Source organism: Mixophyes fleayi, chromosome 5 (genome assembly GCF_038048845.1).
Source record: "Mixophyes fleayi isolate aMixFle1 chromosome 5, aMixFle1.hap1, whole genome shotgun sequence".
NCBI classification, from domain to species: Eukaryota; Metazoa; Chordata; class Amphibia; order Anura; family Limnodynastidae; genus Mixophyes; species Mixophyes fleayi.
The window spans coordinates 96747806-96770894 of NC_134406.1; the positions used below are offsets into that span (position 1 = coordinate 96747806).

Sequence of the window (23089 nt, forward strand, 5' to 3'; positions counted from 1 at the left end):
GCCTGTACCTTGGAGCTTGCATGAGACCCCGAATCATTTGCCTGTACCTTGGACCACGCTGTTATGCCTGTTGCCCTGAAATTTTGGACAGACTTCTGGACCTCGCCTATTTGCTTGATCTCTGCCTGGCTATTTGGATTTGTTTGTCTGGTCTCTATTTGATCCCTGGACTCTGTCTGCTTTCCTGGACAGCCTTGTGCCTTCTGGACTGGGGTAAACTTATTATACTTGTTCCTGCCATTTTACTATACAGTCTCTTTTGGAACCTGTTATCCGTGGATTTGAGTTATCTTTGTTAATATATTTACCTGAATAAAGACACTTTGCCTTACACTTCCATTGCACTTTGTGAATGCACTGGGATTCATAACAGCGGCAAGTTCCCTGGCAGGAGTTCGAATTGAATTGTGCTTTGATTCCAAAATCCTCTACATAACTTGGTGTCACCATCAAATTTAGGGTGGTTTGGAATGTGCAATTGGGAAGCGGCCGTCTAAGGAGGTGCAGGTTACAGTGGTGTAGCTGGTTGACCCTGAGTGCCTAGGGTATTCTGGACGGTATCCAGCTGTGTGGATAATCCCTGAAGAAATGACAGTAGATGTTCCTAGTTCAATTCCTGTTTTGTAATTCTGCCCACATGATGATGTAGCTGATCCCAGGGTGAGGGGTTATAAGTGGTAATGGCAAACTGTAACAATCACTCTAAGAGAAATTGGATTCCTAGTGTTAGCCAAGATTGCAGCTGACTGGCCAAAGGTGCAGAGTCTAACGAGCTCCCCGGTTTTCACCAAGAACCACCTTAATGCAGGCTTAGCTGGTGAGAAATCGCAGGTCGCGGTCCTCTGGTGTGCCTAAAGGCGTAACATGGAAGTGGTAGAGATGTCGGCAGAGCCGAAGTGGGAACATGAACACTGGGAGTCAAGCAGGTACACTGGTACCCAGGCGGGCTGTGCAATACCGATTCCGAATCAATGATGAAGTCAGAAGGCAAGCCGGGGACTTGTACACAAGGAATAAATTCAGCATAACAATGGATCTGGAGAAGGTCACCACAGAGGAGCCAAAGTTCCTAAGAGGGAATACACAAGGAGTCATGAGGTAGTCAACCTATTACAATGCTACTGTGTTAGAGCGAAGTTTATATAGTTCCAGAATTTTAATTACCCACCCCTCAGCAATGGTCACGTCACCATCCGAAACCTGGAAGTATTGTGTGCCCGCTGTGGGGGGTGCGAGCAAACAAAGCTGAAAGGAGGAGAATGTAAGAATCATGACATTTAATGAATTTGGTGGGGTGCATATCCCTGGGAAAATTAGGATCTTCTATTACTAACAACACTAAAGATCTATTACTATCTTCAGTGTTGCCAATACACTCACTGTTGAATGATGAACTTGTTTTTTTGGAAATGATCTTTTAACCCTTTCTTGACTGATGAACATTAACAGTTACTTCTCTGAGAACTTTGCAGATGTCTCTTCTCCTTGGCATGGTCTTAACAGAAGCATGAATAATCCAGTCCGAACTGCCAAATGTTCGGCAAATGTGATTGCAATATTTGATCAAATATTGAAGTGCACTGGGTTAGCCAAACCGGATTTAAATTACAATCTTTATTGATTTGAAAACAATAAGAGGTGTACTTACTATTTTAGACATGGCTGCTTTATGTTAGCTTATTTTTTTGTTGAATAAGTAATGACAAATTAAAATCTGATTTGGGGTTTTTGTTACATGAACTTATGAATTATATATTTGCAGACTAGATGATTGATAATTATGTCCTCATATGTTAAGAGATTTGAAAGAGGGTTCATCAGTCACAGTTGTTATGTTTGTCCGAGAAAGAACAACATTTTTTTTTTTATAAAAAAAAATATTGCTTTTGTTTATATTTAACACCATATTAAAATTTTGACTTAAGTTTTCTTTACAAAAACTATATTGTTTTCCATATTTATATTATTAGCTTTATTCTTTAGAAAATATAAGTTACTTTAGACACATGTCTTTCACATTACAGCTTTCAGTGGGACACGCCATAAATTATATGTATTAGAAGTGGCAAATCCTGTGATAGTAAACCTAACAAAAAGTGTTTTGATAGTGTGTCAGAGTACTGTAGATCATTCAAACTTCATTTGTGACAAGATGCTTCAGAAAAAGTGGAAATGATGGAAAAATAAAGTACTCTGTGTGGTTGAACAATAATGTGTGTGGAACTGGAATATCACCCACCTTATTTAGTTGATATATAGACTTAGAGTTTATTTCTTCATATAGATGAAGCTATTTCTCCATGGAATAGTGCTCAAAAGAAATGGAAAAAAAATAGTGTATTCTGTAACAGGTATTTGTAAGTACATAAAATGTTAGTTATACTCACCTATCCGTCCTATTTAGAGATGTATCTTGTAATACTTAAACCATGGGTCCTTATAATGGATAACAATTTCCTTTATTCTACAATAACAAGGATAAAAGATAAATTAGTGCAGTATAATAGGACCATATATGTGTAAGATCTGGAACCAGGTCAGTTTGTAAACGTATCGATGACAGCATGTATCAGGTCGGTAGCTTCTCCAAGCTCCACTTTTCAACACGTTACTCAGGTAAATCTTCCCGCTTATGCAGAAAAGCGGTGATCAATGATTTCTGTCCAGTTTATATAGTCTCTGCCGTTCTGATTGGATCATTTTGACATTGTTTCAAAAAATTGACATCCTATAAATTAAAAATTATGTTTAAAGAAATTACTATTTTTAATTCATGTTTATAAATTCAAGGTTTGTTATCCAAAATGAGTTATTGTAAAAAATACAGATTGATTTATTTTATGTATATTCAAATGTATCTTAACATGAATGAGTGATTTGCTATTGCTCATTTTATTTTTGTAGTGGCCGAGAATTTAAAATATTTTATGAAAATATAAAACCATCATTATAAAGTGATCTATAATTAATTAAAATTACTAGACAGTTTAATTTGAACAATAAACTTACACAAAAAATAATAAAATGATTCCATTTCATATTATGTTTTAATTTAATTCATTAGCTGCTCATTAGCGATCCTCATTACTTCATACTAAAACTACTACAGAGTTTTATTGAGTAAAAGCCCAGCAAAGAAGATAATAAAGGGTTTCTGTTTGCTTTAATTTCACTTATTAGCCACTCATTAACCTTGTGGCTCTATGGGTCATCCATAGTTTTATGTGCAACTCAACTAGTGGGAAATCAAAGTGCTTAATGGAAAAAACAGGGTCTAATTATTAGTTGACAGTTGACATCTCAGTAAGTTTTTCAATGTGCTAACTCTTTGAATGATGCTAAAAAAATGTCTGTACGTTTATTATTAAAGAAGTTGCTAGTTCCAATGCAAATAATCAAAATAGCCTTAAGATATTTAAGATCTAAATGTAGTTTAATATATATTTTCAGTTCACATATTCTTAAATTATTTTATTCACTTTAACTGATCGGGGACACCTCCCCAGGTGTGAAATGCCTGCTGGGTTTCTGATCATGGGAGAGTAGCCATTAGGCTTCCCTCTCCCCCGCAAACCTGCCAGTGGTGACAGCTACAGAGCAGTGCAAGCTATATGGAGCAGGTTTCATGTTCCCTTAGCAATGAGCTGGATTCTCGGTGGGAATTGCCATCGGCCTCTTTACTTTAACGGGGACCGCCATTTTCTACCTCACCATCGCTGCAGAATAGTTCCCTGTGTGTGTGTGTATATATGTGTGTATGTATATATATATATATATATATATATATATATATATATATATATATATATATAATGTAAATGTATATATATGTGTGTGTGTGTATATATGTATGTATGTATAGTAGAGAGAGATATAGTTATATTGGACAGGGACAGATAGGCAAACGCCGTTGCAGCAGATCTCCTTTATTGAATGAGATGGCTTGTGCGGCCATAGAAACAGAGCAGGGAGTAAGATGGGCTTTGTTAGGGAAATGCATTTTCTATGTACTGCCGTTTCTATCGAGCTATGCTCCCTTATCTGATATTGTTTGCTTGCAACATAGGTTTTACCACTATTCTTGTTTGCTGCTTCACACTGTCCTACTTTGCTTAGACTTACGTAGTGTATGGGTGTGACTCTATATCTAGAGTGACCAGATTGTCTGTATTACCATTCAGCCTCAGGTTTACACTGAAATATTGGACCTTTTTATCCTTCTTTTTATTGGTGGGGTCTTACATTTCTATTTCTTTGGTGTGTTCTTGTATTTTCACAGTAAGTGTAGGATACCTGCAACATGGCTTTCCAAGCTCACAAAGAGCCACTAGAATGTCTGTGCAACTCTATGCTGGTGCTATGTGAAATTCTCAGTTGTTTTTTGCAGAGTATGACCCATATGACCTTGTGCAGGATGTGAGAAGGAGAGCCATAATGAGCTCTTTTTATGTCTATGGAGGAATCAGTTTAGTCACTGATGACATACAGTGCCAAAGTCACTAGGGTACTGTTTCAGACTATAGAAGGAGATGTACCTTTTTCCTTCAAAACATATCTGCTTCACAGCTAGTGCTAACCACTAGTGGAGCTTCACAGGCAGAGGCGAGTCAGCTATGGATGGGTTTGGCTAGGGATGCTTCCTCATGGAGGGTCTCCTTGTCACCCCCTAGAGGAATACGGGCAAGCACGTTACTGTTATGATTTTGATGCCTTAGTCAGTATTAGCACAGGCTTACCTAGGGCGCGGAGTCTAATGGCCTTCCGGTCTTCACCAAGAACCACCGCAAGGTAGTGTGGGCTTAGCTGCCGAAGAACCGCAGGTCGCGGCCCCCAGATTAGCCTACTGACGTAAGGGAGAAAGTTCTAAGTGATGGCAGGCAGACAAGAAAATAGACAATGCGGTGCAAGTACAGGCACTAACCGTTAATTCCAGGCGTAGTAGGTCTGGAACAGTAACCGGTAGATGCACGGAGGCAATGGGTGCGTGGCAGGATCCAGAGAATAGTTGGTAACACAGCCGGGTCGGTACACAGAAGGTATCAGGTATACGGTGCCAGAGGGAGATCCAGAGAATAGTTGGTAACACAGCCGGGTCGGTACACAGAAGGTATCAGGTATACGGTGCCAGAGGGAGATCCAGAGAATAGTTGGTAACACAGCCGAGTCGGTACACAGAAGGTATCAGGTATGCGGTGCCAGAGGGAGATCCAGAGAATAGTTGGTAACACAGCCGAGTCGGTACACAGAAGATAGTCCAGTTGCGTAGTGCCAGTGATAAGCCAAAGAATAGTCAGGTCACAGCCAGGTAGGTACACAGGAGTAGGAGGAATAGAGGGGTTAACAGGGAGCAGGTTCACAGGAGTCAGGACACAGGAACTGTAGCCAGGAACAGGAAACACATTGCTCTGACACAGGCAGCGTGTCAGAGCAGGGAAGATATAGGAGTTTGAATTCCCCGCCCAGGAGTCACATGATCAGCAGCAGAGAGAACCCGGAAGTGCGGCAGCGCTAACAGAAGAAGCGCTGAAGAGATGGACACCGCTGTCAGCTCCCGCTGACAGCGCAGCGGAACGGGGACAAGGTAAGTTCCTAACAGTTACTCCTGAACTGATTCAAACGTTTGTTCTAACTGTTCTTTTTTCAGAGGAGGATTGACAGTTCTTTCACGTGTCTGAGAGGACTGATACTTGTGGTGTGGGAGATGACTCCAATGTACACAGTGTGGATGGCTTGGTCCTGGGTGTTCAGCAGATTTTAGGCTTGGCGGCACCTGCAGTTATAGATTCGTCTTCCCCTATTTACATGAAAGCGGAAACAGAGGTACTGTGGTACACTGTCTCCCCCACCTCAGCTGTAAGTTTCAATTGCTATGGAAGCTTTATTTTATTTTTCCCCTTTTATTATCAAAAATAACTATTAATAACAGTCTCCCTGTCACGAGCCGCGGCGGTACTCACAGCCGCCGCGGCTCTCTTCCTGTCCTCTCTGGAGTCCCGACCGTCACCATGACGACCGGGACGTCACTTCCTCCCAACTCCTGACCGTTTCCAAGGCAATGGGCGGACGCCTCTGCAGCACCGCGTCCCGGCAGCCAGGCGCGCACGCGCATAGGGGGCAAGTAATCAGATTCCGCCTGTGGCTGAATTAGCAGGCATTAGCCTGCAAGTGTGGATTCCAGGGCTAAGCCCTGATTGGTGTTTAGGGCAGCAGGCAATTAGCCTGCAAGTGTGCTCTATCTGGGGGCAGGCTCTGATTGGCCGCTGGCTGTATTTAAGGCAATGAGGTCTGCTGCCTCATTGCCGGTTATAGCTTCTGTTCCCAGTCTGCTGACCTGCTCTGTGCCTTGTTCCTGCCTATTGAACTTACTGCTGATTACCCGTGTATGACCCTTTGCCTGGATTTGGACTTTGCTTGTGTATCTCGTGACCCTGACCTCTGGCCTGTGTACCGATCTTCCTGTCTGCTCGTGACCCTTGACCCCGGCTTGCTAATTGAAATTGCTATCAGCTGCCGACCCTTGACCTCTGCTTGGACTTCACTCCGTTTGCCTGGGTTCTCCCCAGGTGGTACACACTTCACGACCCTCTGTCCGTCTGCAGCCCAGTCTGTCCCCACCATCAGGGGCACCAGTGAACACCTGATTGGCAGAGTAGACTCCGGGTTGTGTTGTGCCGGCTGGAGGGGTTCCTAACACTCCCAGTGTAGATTCTGCCTGTCCCTGCCTTTCTAAAACCACGGGAGCTAGAGCTGAGTTTTCTATGACTGAACACTTTTAGGATGCTTAAACGCAGGCCTCTTTGGATGTTTGCTCTGTCCCCCTAGTTTTTCTGTACTCCTTCCTTGGGGTTACGTTCCTGGGCAGCAGGTGCAGGTTCTAAACGAACTCTGAGGTTATATTGTTTTCTGGGAACTGGGAGTTCTTTACTGTAGCTACAGAGGACGACAGCTCTTTTATTGCCATTAGCGATACTACACGGACACAGCCTAGGTTTCGGTCCTTTCATTCCTGCTTCCACTAGCTGTAAGCACCTGGAGGAAACCCATGCAAACACTGGGAGAACATACAAACTCCACACAGATAAAGCCAAGGTCGGGTATCAAACTCCCTGACCCCAGTGCTGCGAGGCAGAAGTGCTAACCACAAAGCCACTGTGCTGCCCACACTAAGCCACTGTGCTGCCCACTCTAAGCCCCTGTGCTGCCCACCTATTAACACTGTATAATTGCAGGAACAAATAGAAGTGAACATTAATAACCACCTGCACTGCAGTCATGTCAATGAGTGATAATATGGGAGATATTCATTGTTAGTACAGCGTTTCCCCAAAAATGGGTTAATAGGCTCCCTATTTTGGTTTCAGGACAGATTGTAATAAAGCTGCTCTCCGTTCCGAAACTTCTGGATGGAACCGCAAAAGCTATAGCTAAGGCAATGGCTGAAACCATAGATGAGTGGGGATTGCTGGACAACATCCAAGGGCTATGTTTTGATTCAACAGCATCTAACACTGGAGTGAAAGGTGGAGTATGTGTACTGCTGGATTCTGAGATTGGCCGACCACTACTAAATTTGGCTTGTCGACATCACTTCTCTGATATAATGCTGGAAAGGTCTTCAGTATCCATGACGTTTCTAAATCTTCAAACATTGAGCTTTTCATCCACTTCCGAGACTTTTGTCCTAGAATCGATCAAGTTTCATTCAGTACAGCAATTGAAGATGAAAAGACATTAGCTGTGGTTGCACCCTGGAAAGATGACATCATGAAGTTTGCATTTGCTCATTTGGAGAAATTCCAACCGAGAGATGATTACCGTGAACTATTGGAACTCACCATAATTTTCTTTGGAGGCATTCCTCCACGTGGAGTACATTTCATATTTCCTGGAGCTATCCATCAGGCTCACTGGATGGCCCGGGCCATTAACTCCATCAAGATGTGGCTGTTCAGCAACCAGTACAATCCACAGCAGTCAGGATTCAGCGAGCCACGGAAGACTCGCAGGATATCGTACTGTGACAAAGTTTGGCATCATCTGGAGGAAGTTTGTCTGTTCATTACTGCCATTTATGTAAGGTACTGGTCACAGAGCTCATCACAACTACAGCTCCAAGGAATGACCTTGTCTTGTTACATGCACTGTCTGTGTATCCAAACAAAGATGTTGCAATGGTAGCCAAAAAGGCATTTAACAATGGACAAGTCTATGCTGGCCAGACGGGAATTGTCTTCTCCAGTGTATGATGTTGCTGGGGTCCCGAGTTTCTGTGTTTGATGGGGTGCTTCTGGCACATTTTCATTCTGTTCTGCTTCAGCGGGTGTTTTTATGGATATGTTCTAGTTTCACCCTTCAGCTGGACAGGCAGATCATTGTTTTGTCCTCAACCTCACGTTCGTTACTCGTGTGGGGGTTGATACACTATTTGGACAAAAGTATTCAGACGCTTGACCATTACACCAACAGGGACTGTAATGACATTGTATTTTAATACATATACTTTAATATGGGGTTGGTCCCCCTTTTGCAGCGACAACAGCTTCCATTCTTGGAAAACTTTTGACAAGATGTTGGAGTGTTTCTGTGGGAATTTGTGCCTATTCATTCTGTAGAGCATTTATGAGCTCAGGCACTGATGTTGGACAAGAAGGCCTGGCTCGCAATCTCCGTTCCAGTTCATCTCAAAGGTGTTCGATGGGGTTGACGTCAGGGCTCTGTTCTTCCACACCAAACTCATCAAACCATGTCTTTGTAGTATTTGCTTTTTGCACTGCCGCACAGTCATGTTGGAATAGAAAATGTCTTTCCCTAAATATTGCTACAAAGTTGGAAGCATAGCAAAATGACTTGGTATGCTGAAGCATGAAGATTGCCCTTCACTGGAGATAAGGGGCCTAGCCCAAACCCTAACAAACAGCCCCATTCCATTATCCCTCCTCCACCAAACTTAACACTTGGCATAATGCAGTCAGGCAGATAACTTTTTCCCGGCAAACGCCAAACCCACATTCGGCCATGAAAACCCATTCCATTAAGCTTCCACTGCACAGTTTTTTGTGCTTCCATTATTGCCAGTGGAAGTTTGGAACTTTTTAGCTAAGGAATCAGAAGAGCGTTGGCGACTTTTACGCTTCTTAGCAGTCATTGACCACACGCTGTGATTTTACATGGTCTTTGTGGCTGTGTTGCTGCTGTTCCTAAACGCTTCCACTTTCTTTCAGTGATAGACTGCGTGTCACACACCGCTCTCATAACTAGGTGCTGCTGTGTGACTTGCCCTTTAAGGAACTATGTTGGTGCTTGTCTCCTGTTTCAGAGTCTCTACCTTTTCATAGCTGTTTTCTGTTATCCTAATTGGAAACCTCCTTCTGAAGCTTATTGGTTACTGAAGACTTTATCAACCTCTTGTGATCAGGGATTCATTGCCTGATCTACGTGTTACTCACACTACTGTGGGTTCTGGCTGCATACCTAACTCCCTCAGTGTTTCCTGGATGCTATTTGGTTGCCGAGATTGCCTGTCATCGCTGATCTCCATTTGGCCCTGCTGAATATCATTTCATGGTTCATCTCTAAGAGGCAACTATTCATTGAACTTTCATCTGCACATAGAACTGTCGTGAGTTGCTTGTTATAAACTGTGCTCATATTGATTGGATTCATTACCGCTCTGCTCGGCTGTTCATTATTCTGTTGAACTACAATCAAGTTCTGGTCATCTGTGGTTCTAGGTCTGGCACGGCTATTATTATCATTCTGCTGTTTGTGAATTGCTGGACTATTTCTAAGAATCATTGCCGAGCTAGGAGCCAGTTCCTTTAATTAAGTTCTGTGCGATATCAGCTGCTTTCTGTCAAAGGGATGAACTTACGTTTCTCTGTGTGTTGGACTTCTATTGTCACGCTGTACTTCTAGCAACATTCTATTGCATGTCTCTAGTTCACCAAGCTCTTGGACTATATATATATATATATATATATATATATATATATATATATATATATATATATATATATATATATATATATACATACACACATCTGTTGTTCCGCTGACAAGAACCGTTACATTACCTATCACCATCCGCTAAAGTGAATCACATTCCATCTGGATCAGCCAAGTCTATTTACTATCCTCATCGGACTTTCAAGCTGTGTCAGTGATTCTCCTTTGTTGCTGTCTGTGTTACAAGGTTTCAAGTGTTCTGGATCATCATCTCAGCGTTGAACTGTAATGCTTGTTTTTCATGCTGTTGCTCATGGTTACCATTTGAAGTACTGATGTGATTGTTTTATTTCCCAACTACCGTGTGCTCAGCACAGCTGAGTTGTACATGCCTTTTATTACTGCTGTTGCACCATTGAACAATATTCTAAAGTTGCAACACTACTTTATAGTCTGTGTATTTCTTCATTGTGATTCTCCATCTGAACTTATCCCAGCGTGTTCTGTCTCCACCACCCTCTGCTTTACCATCTAAGTAGAGTTTGGGGATGCACAAATATTCCTAGCCGTGACACTGCGAGATAGATGAGGGAGTACCGTGGCATGGTCCTGGACAGTACATCGGGTTTAGGAGATATTGGCCATTTTTATCCCAGGGCTGTAGTTTTGGGAACGGAAGGGAGTCAGATTTGGCTACATCAGGATCCTGCATGACAGTGATATTTTCATTTAGTGGTAGTAGCTAGGGGTCTGCCAGAGATATGTCTCTTGGCTTCATGTTTTCTCTTTTTTGGTTCCTTAATGCTATACAATGTCCATGGGCCCAGGGCGGTTCACAAAGGTGCAGTGGCGATCCATTTAAGGTTTTGCTGTGGGACCATGTTCCTGCCAATTCCCATGCTCCCATTTGTGTTACAGTGGGAGTATGGGAACAAAACAATAAGTGCGGATGGCCACTTCTGGTGGCTCCCTATTGGCCGCACCGCCCATGGTATTCTGGCATCCTGTGAATGGCCTTTGGGCTGCCTTGCAGTTACTTCTTTGCCCTATTCTTCTAGTCCCGGGTTGTCTTTGGTGCCACTCTGTTTGCCGTCTGCTTTGGCGACGGGGCTACAGACACCATGAACCCACAGGCCAGGGGTTTCTTTCAATGTGTTTGTGCAGGCAGTGATTACAGTGCAGTTCCTTTCCTATCCTAATTCCAACCATATGTGTAATGCATAGATTGCGTGGTATGCGGGTCCCTCAGATTCACTTGCCTGGGAGATATTCTTCCATTCGTCTGTCTTGGTCTCCGTTTTCTGTTGTTGTTTGCAACTTTAGATTGTAGTCTGGGGTCTCGGCTGCCTTCTGGACCGTCCGACTTCATTTGTTATTCCACTTACCCTTTTCTTCCGTATGGTGTGCACTGGCGTGGGTGGACAGCACATGCGCACTCTTTTGTTGTTGGATACCTTCACTGTTCATTTGACTTCCTTTGTGGGGCTAGACCTGTGCCGGTTGGATTCTTAACACCTTTCAAAAGGCAGTTGATGCTTCCTGGTTGGTGCATATAGTTGCTTCGGCTAGCTCGGATGTTCCTGGTTACTGTATGGCCATCTGTCCACGTTCCTTCCTTTTTTTTTGCTGGTTGCCAGGTTTTGCATCCCAGGATGCATGTTTTTTTGTGCATGATCTTATAAGCAGTTATTTCAGACCAGTCCCTCGCTTAGGGGCAGCATTGGTATGTCGCAGTGTCCCCCAGGAAAGAGAAAAGAAGATTTTTTTACTCACTGTAAATTAAATTTCTCTGAGTTCGTTAGAGGGGGACATTGCACTCCCTCCCCTTGCTCTGACTGTTGGTTGTTTATTTTTTAGGTATGTTGTTCTTACACTTGGTTAGGTCCTCTCTTGTGGGCTTTGTTATTAAACTGAAGATAGTTCCCATGGGAGGGACATAGTAGGGGAGGAGCTTTCCTTCAGTTTAACATTTTAAAGTTCCCTAGCTCCAATTCCACCTACTATACCACAATGGACTCGGAGAATGAAATTTTAGAGTGAGTAAAAAATCCTCTCTTTTTGGTTCAAGTAGGAACACTTTCATTCCAGATCCCCCTATTAATGATGAAAAAAAAGATAATAAAAAACATGGGGCGTGGAAATTGCTTTCAGTAAAAAAAAATGCATTTGCGTACTTTGCTATACGTATCTTAAGATATGTGCAACTCTGCATACCACGATAAATGCATCTACTGAAATATACGTTTAAAGCATCTCCTATGATTTGATTATGATGACTGGTGTTTTGATGAGTTTATAAAAAATAAATAAAAAAGACATGCCCAATAGACATACCCAAATCTCCATTTACAGATAGGAAACTTAAATAGTTAAAGTTTCTTCAATTTTGAATTCTAAATGTATTCGCTTCAGTGTGAGACTGTTAAATTTTGTGGTTAAAACTTGAGTACAATTCTTTTTCTACTGTAAGTACTTTCTGATTGTCTGCAGTGATTTTTCTGCAGCTGTGTTTTGCTATGTACAGTTAAAAAGAAAAATACAGATTGTGCAACCAGTAAAATAAAAGAGCATTGTGTCTTAAAACAGACATTTATTTCTAACTTGCACTCAATAGGAAAATAGGATCTAAACAGCAATACAAAAAGTTAATATGAAAAGCAAGAAACCCTTGTAAAATGTACACATATAAAATTATTTTGATTCATGCTTCAGTTCAATGTAAGAATATATTTAATATATTTATATTTAATGGGCAGCACAGTGGCTTAGTGGTTAGCACTTCTGCCTCACAACACTGGGGTCATGAGTTCGATTCCCAACCATGGCCTTATCTGTGTGGAGTTTGTATATTCTCCCTGTGTTTGCGTGGGTTTCCTCCGGGTGCTCCGGTTTCCTCCCACACTCCAAAAACATACTGGTAGGTTAATTGGCTGCTATCAAAATTGACCCTAGTCTGTCTGTCTCCCTCTGTGTCTGTGTGAGTGTGTGTCTATATTACAGAATTTAGACTGTAAGCTCCAATGGGGCAGGGACTGATGTGAATGAGTTCTCTGTACAGCGCTGCGGAATTAGTGGCGCTATATAAATAAATGATGATGATGATGATGATGATGAATTCACTAATATTTTTGTATCTTTTTTGCGCTGTTCTCATTTTCAGAGCACGGACAAAAATAGTTTATTCAATGTACAGCCGTAAACCTGCTAAAGATGTAAAAAAGGACCTATTAAAACTGGGAGTACAATACTTTATATTGGAAGATACCTGGTGTTTGAGACGGACTAAGTGAGTATTTTAGCATGTCATTGTTTTCAATTACTTTTAATAATGTATTTTTTTTGTAATTAATTTATAGAACTTTGTTGGTTTCATAAATGTTATTATAATTTATTTTGGCACTTATTATTATTATCATTTATTTGTTAGGCGCCACAAGGTTTCCGCAGCGCTTATCAATTCATTTCTTATTATTATGTCACTAGTTTAATTAATAATTTTGATCACACTTTTCCACTTTATTAGAACATTTTATTCATTTTCACTTTGTGTTTTCCATAGCATTTTTTTCTATGGTACATTTTTCACTTGCTATTCAATTTAACTTCATATTTGTTATTAGTGTGTGTTTAGTTTAACTTTTCATGTATTAATTCACTTAATTTATGTACTCATTCACAAAGTATTGCTAATTACTGCAATCAATTTAATTTGTGGTTGAACGTTTTAATTCAAATTATTCCATGAGCCTAGACATATGAAATGTTATTATTTAGATTATATCTTTTAGTATTATATATAAAATGATTCTATGATAGGTTATGGGCTATCGACTAGACGTTAAATATAATCAAGCGTTCTTCATGTACTTTTATACAGTACTTTTTAAGGGAGCCGGCATATGGCCAGGACATTGCCTTTTTTACCAACTTAACTGTTTATTTAATAGATGGGATTATCTGTCATAATCGTTGTTTATATATTTATTAAAATATAGTCGATTCTGCACCAATTATAAGAGCCCGATATAGGGTTGTAAACCACTACTAATCCCTGATTGGTTGCGTGTGATGACAATCATAGAGCAGCCAATCATATTCTTGTAAAGAATATGATTGGCTGGCTGAATGTGAGGTCAGCTTAAGGGGTGCTTTTCCACTAAGAAAGAACTGTCAGTGCATTACCTCGGCTTGCCTTCACAAAGCGAATATGCGAAACGCCCAACAGCGTTCGTCTCGCTATGCTTAATTAGGGGAATCTCCAACTAATGAATTTAGAGAGCATTCCGATTATAATTGTTATATAGGAGTAGTGATTAACCCTAAATCGCTATTAATAGAGAAGGAGGTGCTGTCTATCATATAGAGGCAGCTTTACAAGGGCAGCAGGAAATATAGGACATACCTTAGTGTTATTTACAAACTAAGAATCGCAACTGATTTGCATACTAAAGATATCTTTTCTCGTCACATAGCAATGAATTATAAAGTCTCTAATAAATGAATTATCATTAAAAGTGTAAGGAGTGTTAATAGGTAAACCCCTTTTAAAGGAGAACATACTGGTAATGGTGATGATGTAAGTTATTTGATAAGACATCAATACTAGTAATGGTGTATCCATAAAAATATGTTACAAACAACAAAAATTTAATAAAGTTCATTGAAACAATATCTTTTTATTCCAGCATTATACGAGAATAGGTGTGTTTAGTATTATAAAACCTATTAACATAGCGAGGCTTGGCAGTTTCTCTGCCGTTTTAAAGCACTATTTGTTTCACTTTGTGTCACTGTTACAAATTTTGTTTTTAATTATTTTGTTACTGGTCATACCCAGGAATTTGTAAGCAATCCTCTCCTTCTTTTTTAATAATTTCTAATAAAGTTTAATAGTTTTAATCACTAAGTTACTTTCATTAGTCACAGAGTGCCCCATATTTACATGTTTCTTCCCTTTAATTTTGTGTTTCATGTTATTTGCATGTACTGGGTGCACCAACCATCATTGAATATGAATTTATAATGATTCTAAAATTACATTTACGGGTATTATGACTACCTGGTGGGGTGGAGATTCTTGCAGTTTCATAAATGTTACCTATTTATTTGAAAAATAATTTGGTAATAAAAGCATATGGTAAATTAGCAGTATTTCTAATCATTGGTAAAAGGATAATTACACTCTGTGCTGAAAATTCAAACCCAGTCCCAAAGGGTATCTTACCTGGGGTCAGGCTATCCTTCCGGTCACATGATCAAAATGGTACGCCAGGGAAATGGTATTTATCTTGCAAATGACAAGAAAGAGTTGCCTTCAAAAAGGTTTTATATCTTGATGATGCCCAGATTATGCTGGATCTAGATATTGTCTGGGCCATTTTTTCTTTACATTTAGAACACCGTAATGCCATAAAACAGAAAAACTGCTTGTGATATTTGCAGACCATCAGAAAGGATATGCTCCATCTAAACAAACTATGGTCAGATGAATCAGAAAGGTGATCTTTCAGGTATACAAGAGAAGTGAGCAGTACTGAAAGCCCATTCAACAGAAGTGGTAGCTACAGCTATATGTTTGGCAAAGACTTCTCCGGTTTCTGTGTCAGAGAATTGCAGAGCAGTAAGATGGACATCCTGCCACACCTATTCCAATCATTATCACCTTGATGATGGATTGTCAGGAGACTGTCAATTTGGCAGACATGTTCTGCAGTCAGCCACTAAATAAATTATTCAGGCAGCATATATGGACTGGTTATTTGCTCCCCCTAGTTTATTGGGTAAAAGTGTGAATTATCTAGCTGTTAATTCTTTTTCCCTGAAGTATTCCATTGCAGCCTAGGGCATTCCCATCAACCTTGTTGTTTTTATTTTTCAGAAGACCGCTTGAGAAGTACTCAATAGACGGGGAGGAAGTGGAGGCACTGACTTATATAATTACTGAGGGGGCATCTGTGTTTGTCCTATCTTTAGCTAAGCAAAACAGAAGCAAACCCATAGTAAAGGCTTCAATGTAATACTTATTATTTAAACAATTTTTTCTATAATGCCAGCATATTCTGTAGCGCTTTATATTTGGAAACAACACTGGCTATTTCAGACAGAGAGGTAGGGGGGCCTTGCTTTCGAGCTTCCAATCTAGGACAACAGGCGTTTAATACAAGATACAGCCAGATTTCAAAGGTAGAAATTGCTTAGTGGGCTATTTAATCCATTCACACAGCAGTGTTGGTTAGGGGGTCAGGGTTGATTGACCATAGAAAGGTCACATGCAAGTCTTATGTGAACTGTGTAGAGGGTGGGTGGTAATAGGGTACTCTAGGGAAGTTAAGAGGATGGGTGAGGAATTTGATAAGCTAGCTTGAAGAGGTGAGTTTTCTGAGAACGCTTGAAGGTTTGAAGACCAGTTTAAAGTCTTGTTTTGTGATGGAGGGAATTTCTTAAAGTGGGTACAGCCTGAAAAATAGTCCTGTAACCGGTAATCAGTGTGGATGAAAGCGGCAGATCTTGTGAAGTACGAAGAGATGTAATTTGGTTAAAGTTTGTTGAAGGCCTTGTATGTTAGTAGAAGTATTCTATATTGGACTGGTGTGTAAGATAATTGTAATGCTTAAGTAAGTCAAAGTATGACTATTCAGGATATACCAAGAGTAAGGTTCTTAAGGGTGCACCCTATACACAAAAATAAATATGAGTAGGACAAAGCAGAAAGTGTGCATTGCTATGGGGCACACTGGGAACACACGGAGTGCCCCGTAGCAATACACACTTTCTGCTTGTCCTACTCACTCTTCTTATAACTTTGTAAACTTTTATTTGAAAATGTTTAGCACTGACAAAAAAAATATTGGCAATACCTTACATTCCAAAGAAGAGCACAATTAATACCTGTTATCTGATTGCGGGATGTTTGGTAATGTCTTAAAATACCTTGTAAAAATGGGTTCTAAGAATCTGTGTTTATAACTGTTACTATGTAACTTGGTGCAATACTACTGCCATCTACCTTTATATGTAATTATATATTTTATTATGTGGTCTGATTATCAGCATAAACACTGTCTCAGCGGGAGTACTTTGAAATATCTCTAGTAGACTTGGACAAGTGCCTTAATTTCACATGCGGAAACAAATAGAACATATTTTCAATAAAATTACATGGTTATTTTTAGGTATGGTTTGGATCTATGTCTTGCTTATGTTTCAAGTCTTTTCAATTTCATCACTGATTCTGGTTCATTAGCATTTAGGGTTTGTTGGTATTTAGTTTAACCTATTAATCCTTGCACCCACATAATAATTTGTGCCACTGGATGATTTACATTCCTAAAGCATTATAGATGTCCCCTTATGCTGAACAGTTTGCAAGGTCAAATGCTTCAATTGTCTTTCTCCTAGTATACGTTTTGTACTTGTGACCAAAAAGTTAAATATCTGTTTCATCCGTACACAGCACTTTGTTCTAAATCATTAGTTGACTTATGTGAGAGGTTGTAATAAAGGTTTCCTCCTTGCAACACCTCTATGCAGGTCATTTTGTTGTACTGTGTGTCCACTACTCAGGTGTCAGCTAAAACTTTCTACTGTTCTGTAGTTTGTTTGTTTTTTACTTAATGTTTGACAGTAAAAATTCCAAATTGAAAGTATTTATTTATATATTTTTTTAAAGCCTTCCCTTGCTTTGTAACAGCCAATTATCTTTTTTATTTTGCCATGTCCTCGCCAAGCTGCTTAGAGGAGCGCATGGTTGTTTAGAGTAGACACAACATCCTGAGAGTTTAGAAGAGTCAGGTTATTTATTGAACTCAGGACTTGCCCTTATCTGTTTTATTTAGGACCTAACAAGTCAATCAAGGCCTTTAAATATAAACTGATGCACTTGTCACATTCCCCATGTATAGTTTATTTTGTTAATCCATTAAATTAAGCAAATGCATAGTAATTACGCATTAACGTCTGTAGAAATATTTCATGTTTAACTTAAGTACCTTACAGAAGTTATGCTAACCTCTTTTTACTTAGAAACTATGAGAAACATGCAATTTGTGTGGAGGTGCCTAAACATTTGCATGGCACTTTATATTTCTGTATTCTTGTTGTAAAAGAAAATAGTGCTGGAACATTGTATACCTAGCGGGAAGTAAATTATAATTAGATTCCCCACATTATTTATTACTTTTTACGAGTACTTACTAGAAGCGAAGGAACTATACAGATGGATTATTTTCAATGTAGACTACATAGGTACATCTATAAAGTAAAGCTTTCTCTCCTCTTTATTAAGTGACCGTCTCTCTCCAACCTTAGTTACTATGTGTTTGTTTTACAGAACTGGCTGCACCTTGTCAGAGATCTGGGATATTGAAGATCCTTCTAATGTTGGGAAGACTCCATTGTGTTCAATTTTGGCCAAGGAATCGTTGCCACATTTTGTCACCTTATTTCAAAATAATATTTACAAAGTTTTAAAAGTCAGTGTTTAATTTTACAAGAAAGAATTCCAATTTCATTCAAGGTTAATGTTTTTCATTCTGGTACAATCTTGTTTTACAGCTATTTGTAATCTGAGATTTCTAACATATACTCTGCTATGCAAATAGTTATTGCTAAGAAAAGTCTTTTTAAAAATACACTACATACTTTTTCGTACAGTTGCAATTTATTTGATTCATGTCGCAACTTAATGAAGAGAACAAAATATCTCTCCAAAACTGCCTTAAAAAGGTTTCAATTGGCAGACTTTTCTGTTTTTACAATTGAGCACCAAAGAAAACATGGAATGTAAATATGTATGTAATTGTATTGGTGTTATGTACATGTGTTTTATATTGATCCATTTAATAATTGACATTGTGGTAAAATGGAGTCTGCTATACCAATATGCCAAAATGAATTAGATGATGTATAAAGAGAGTAATGTTAGTGCCGGTTTTAGAACAGCGTACCTCACAACATTCCTAACTGGAACGAACATGGATATGCCCCCGTTCACACCCTAATCTGCACGTGGATGTCCATTTCCTACAAGGCTTATGGAAATCAGCACTATTGGGGTATGGAACAGGTTAGAGAGGACATTATTTATTCACCACTTTAAATGCCCTTGTTTCTAAACTGGGCTTCGTTAGTGTTTTACATTTTTGTAATCAGTTTAAACTTTTATTTTTAATATTTTGCAGTTTTTCTTTACGATTAACATTCAATGTATTTTCAGCATTTGCATTTAATAACAATCCAATTTGTATAAGAGTATTCACATTTTCTTTTATCATTTTTCAAAATAAAAAAAGGAAGCATCTGATATTTGTAAGACTTTTCTAGGATTCCCTATACATAAAGTTAAATTAATAATTTAAATATTTGTATTAAATGTTTACTAAGCCTTGAGTTCTGAGATGTCACACATAAACTTAGGAGAGTCTGTATACAACAGAAAAACATTCTGATCTGGGTACTATATCGCTTCAGGTATTACCCATTACTGTACATGCTTATAACAATAAATTGAAATATTTGTTCTAAAAAAGTGTTTGGAGATTCCTGAATATATATAGACCGTGTTGTCATAGCATAAGTGTTCCACATAATGTCATACATGCAGGTACACTATTCCACAAGAAAAGGTGTTGTGACCAATTTGCTTTCATCTTCAAAACTGTACTAGACAAATGATGCATTGATGGCTATAGGCCACACAACTTTTTTCAACTGTTACCTGTGAAACGGTTTCCATAAATGGCTCTCTGTGACCAAAATATAAAAATCTTGTTATACCGCCATATATTATGAAAAAGTGCATGTACATTAAACGATTGATCGATAATCTATAGTGATACAATATGTACATATGATTTAGAAGGGAGCCCTGTTCATTAGTTTGCTGGTAACTATTTGTATATGTGACAATGTGCTGCATGAACTTAATCACGGCGTTGAATTAAATCCAATGATAAATAAATAAATAAATATATATATATATATATATATATATATATATATATATATTATAAATGTCTAGTGGCGTGTGTTAGTCTGTCTGTGTGAGGCAAAAAAAAAAAAAACAAGCTGCAGTGCCACCTGCTGGGCAGAGTTATACACTGACCTATATATTTCTTGAAGGAGAAGTGACAGTTGGGAGTGGTTGGTGGTTGCCGGGGGTGACAGTGAGGAGTTTTTCACACCTTAAGTAGCTTGATTTGACTAGAATGCATGAGTATCATGCACGGGTTAACTGACCTATTAAATTCTTAGTGTGTATGGGAAAAAAAAACTCAAAAAGGGCTGAAATTTGGTATACTGACATTATTGACGAGTTGAGGGGTCAAACTCATTTTCGTGAGGTAATTTTACCTCATGAACACACATGTGTACAGTGGCGGATCTAGGGGGGTGCGATCGGGGCAGTCGCCCCCCCTCCCCCCCCCCCCCCTAGCAGGGGTTTGCTGCTGACGGCAGCACAGTATGTGCAGGTCCGTTTGGCAGTGACAGTGTGCTGCCCGGCTGCTCTGATTGTGTTCTAAACACAAACAGAGCAGCCGGGCAGCACACTGTCCCTGCCTGTCATTGCCGAGCAGACCTGAACATATGTGCAGCCTCAGAAGTCGGAAAGGGGGCGGGGCCTAAATCGCCCCGCCCTAACATCCCCCCGGGGAACGAACATTTTCTAGATCCGCCCCTGCATGTGTAGCGGCGTGTGTTAGTGTGTGTGTGTGTCTGTGGAAAAAACTATTTTCTCAGAAAGGGCTCATCCGAATGACCTGAAATTTGATATACTGACATTATTTTACAAAAAAATGCATGAGTATCATGCACGGGTTAACTTGTGTGTGTATGTGTGTGTATATATATATATATATATATATATATATATATATATATATATAATTACATACCAAAGAGATCTTTCCTATGTTTACACCCTTACTATTATAATGTGTATACATTAGAAAGGTGTAAAGATAAAAATTCATTGCAGGGGACAGCACACCGTGACGCTTTGGTCATATTTGTTTTCTCAAGTAAAAAATGCTTAACTATTCACAGCTACATTAATAATAGATCTAGCAGAGGTTTTAATGCCACACTGCCAGAGTGGGCATGACCAGCATGTAAGGGGCATGGCTTTTTAGACAGTGCTAGACTGCTCTATAACACCTTCCCACTTCCTTCAAATGCAAGGGCAGTGCTGCTCTCCCTTCACAAGCAGTGCAGTTTGGAACATGACATACCTTCCGACTGTTCCTGCAGTTGGGATAAAGCCCAGAGTGAGCAGGACAGTAACCCAAAATCTGGACTGTCTTACTAGACTCGGCACAGTTGGAAGACAGCCTGCTCTCTTCTACCTGTTATTTCTGCTTGTGTAGCTACTTTTCTGGATCCAGAAATGTAGTTAACCTGTTTGGAAAAAGGATATGTGCATAAATATGGAAAGCTTAGTAATGAGTGAACACTCTAGGGGGCATATTCAATTAGCTTTCCGGTTCGCGGGATCACGCCGGAACGGACCGCGTAGTCAATACACGGTATCGCAATAATGTGGATTTTCGTTCGCAGCCCATAGGGTTGCGTACGAAAATCTGCATTAATGCGGTACCATATTAACGGCAATAGTGCACAGGATTTGCGTTACCGCGAACCGGAAAGCTAATTGAATATGCCCCAAGGCCTCCTTTCACTTAACCATCCCCAACATTTAACGCAAAAGCACTGATATTTAATAATAAGACCTCTTTCCCTGCAACCAGTCAACATTAAATTAATTATATTCACATTTATTAAATATACTGAACCGCCCCCAATCTGCTCTGAAATAAAATTAATAGTAATCACATTTAATAAATACCCCTTTTCTCCCCAAACTCGGTAACACATTCAATTTATAGGCCCCAAACCACAAGAGCTTTGATAATAATACTAGTCCCATCATCCCATCATAAATTAATAGGCCACAACGTAATCCAACTATTAAATTAAATTTGTCCCCACCATCAAATAAATATCCTCAACCCAGCATTACATTTTTAGAACTCACCCAACATTACATTAATAGCTCATTCACTGCACCTATAGGACATTAAGAGCCACCCACTTCCCCCAATACTTACAATAAAAGCTCCTCCCTCCTGCCACACTTACATTAAAAGCCCCCTCCTCCCACACTTACCTTATTCCATCTGGGACCGCTTGTCTCTTGCTGCCAACAGAGCTGGGTGAGAGAGAAAAGAAATGGATCAGTATGATCTGACGCATGCTGTAAGATGGCTGTTCCCAGGGTAGGGGCCAGCCACCAGGAAGCATACTGTGCTTCTCGACCACCCCATTCCTTAGCTGGGGGATTTTTCTGGCAACTGTAAACTACCAAAGGTCATGTACAATTTTGTATCCATAAAATACACAATGGAGTCCAAATACAACCCAAATGTAATTTAGTATACATAAAAGGCAACATTTTAATATTGATACAGATCCACTGCTATACATATGACCGCAATACAGTTTTAACAAAAAGATTAACTTCTTTGCAGTCTTTGTTTATCAAGTTCCACTTGTTACACCTAGTTTGATTTACAGTTGAAGTGGAGTGCAGTGTTTTTTTTTTTTGGGTTTTTTTAATTAATAGTATTAATATTTGCTGGCGCTATATAAATAAATGATGATGATGATGATTAATAGAGCCATTTTTATTTGTGCACTTCTAAAATTAATATAGCTGATAATATTTCATTGTTTTATCTATAATTTTCATTAAGATTAAGTGACACTCATTGTTCTTTATTTTACCCAAGAAGCATTTTTCTTAACTGTTGTGTCCCTTTAAGTATCTGATAGTGAAGTAGTTATAATGTCACTGATTAGTCTTCCAGTCTGAAAATTGTTTTTATACAAACACAAAATTTATCTTACATATATTTACCAATCTTACATATTTACATGTATTAACAAAAATAGGGACACTATTATAAATAACTTGTTATTAAAATAAATATATAACTAGTGTTATTTTACAAAGTACTTTCCTATATGCACATTTGTTTTATAATTTACCTTAACAAAAATAAAATATGCTATGTTATTTTTATATAAAAAGTATAAATGTGCATTCTGTATTTGGTTCTGTGCTTTATTTTTAGAATTTTGTTTTAAT

General features: G+C 39.3%; 1 protein-coding gene across 1 annotated transcript in view; it reads left to right on the top strand.

Moving 5' to 3' along the window:
- Positions 1 to 19471, top strand: part of DPY19L1 (dpy-19 like C-mannosyltransferase 1) — a 153224-nt gene extending 133753 nt beyond the window's left edge. Inside the window, exons 21-22 of the mRNA XM_075212580.1 lie at positions 13106 to 13231; positions 18275 to 19471. Of these exons, the coding sequence (XP_075068681.1) occupies positions 13106 to 13231; positions 18275 to 18428 (280 nt within the window). The 3' untranslated portion in view covers positions 18429 to 19471. The remainder of the gene's footprint in view (positions 1 to 13105; positions 13232 to 18274) is intronic.
- The last annotated feature ends 3618 nt before the right edge of the window (positions 19472 to 23089 follow it).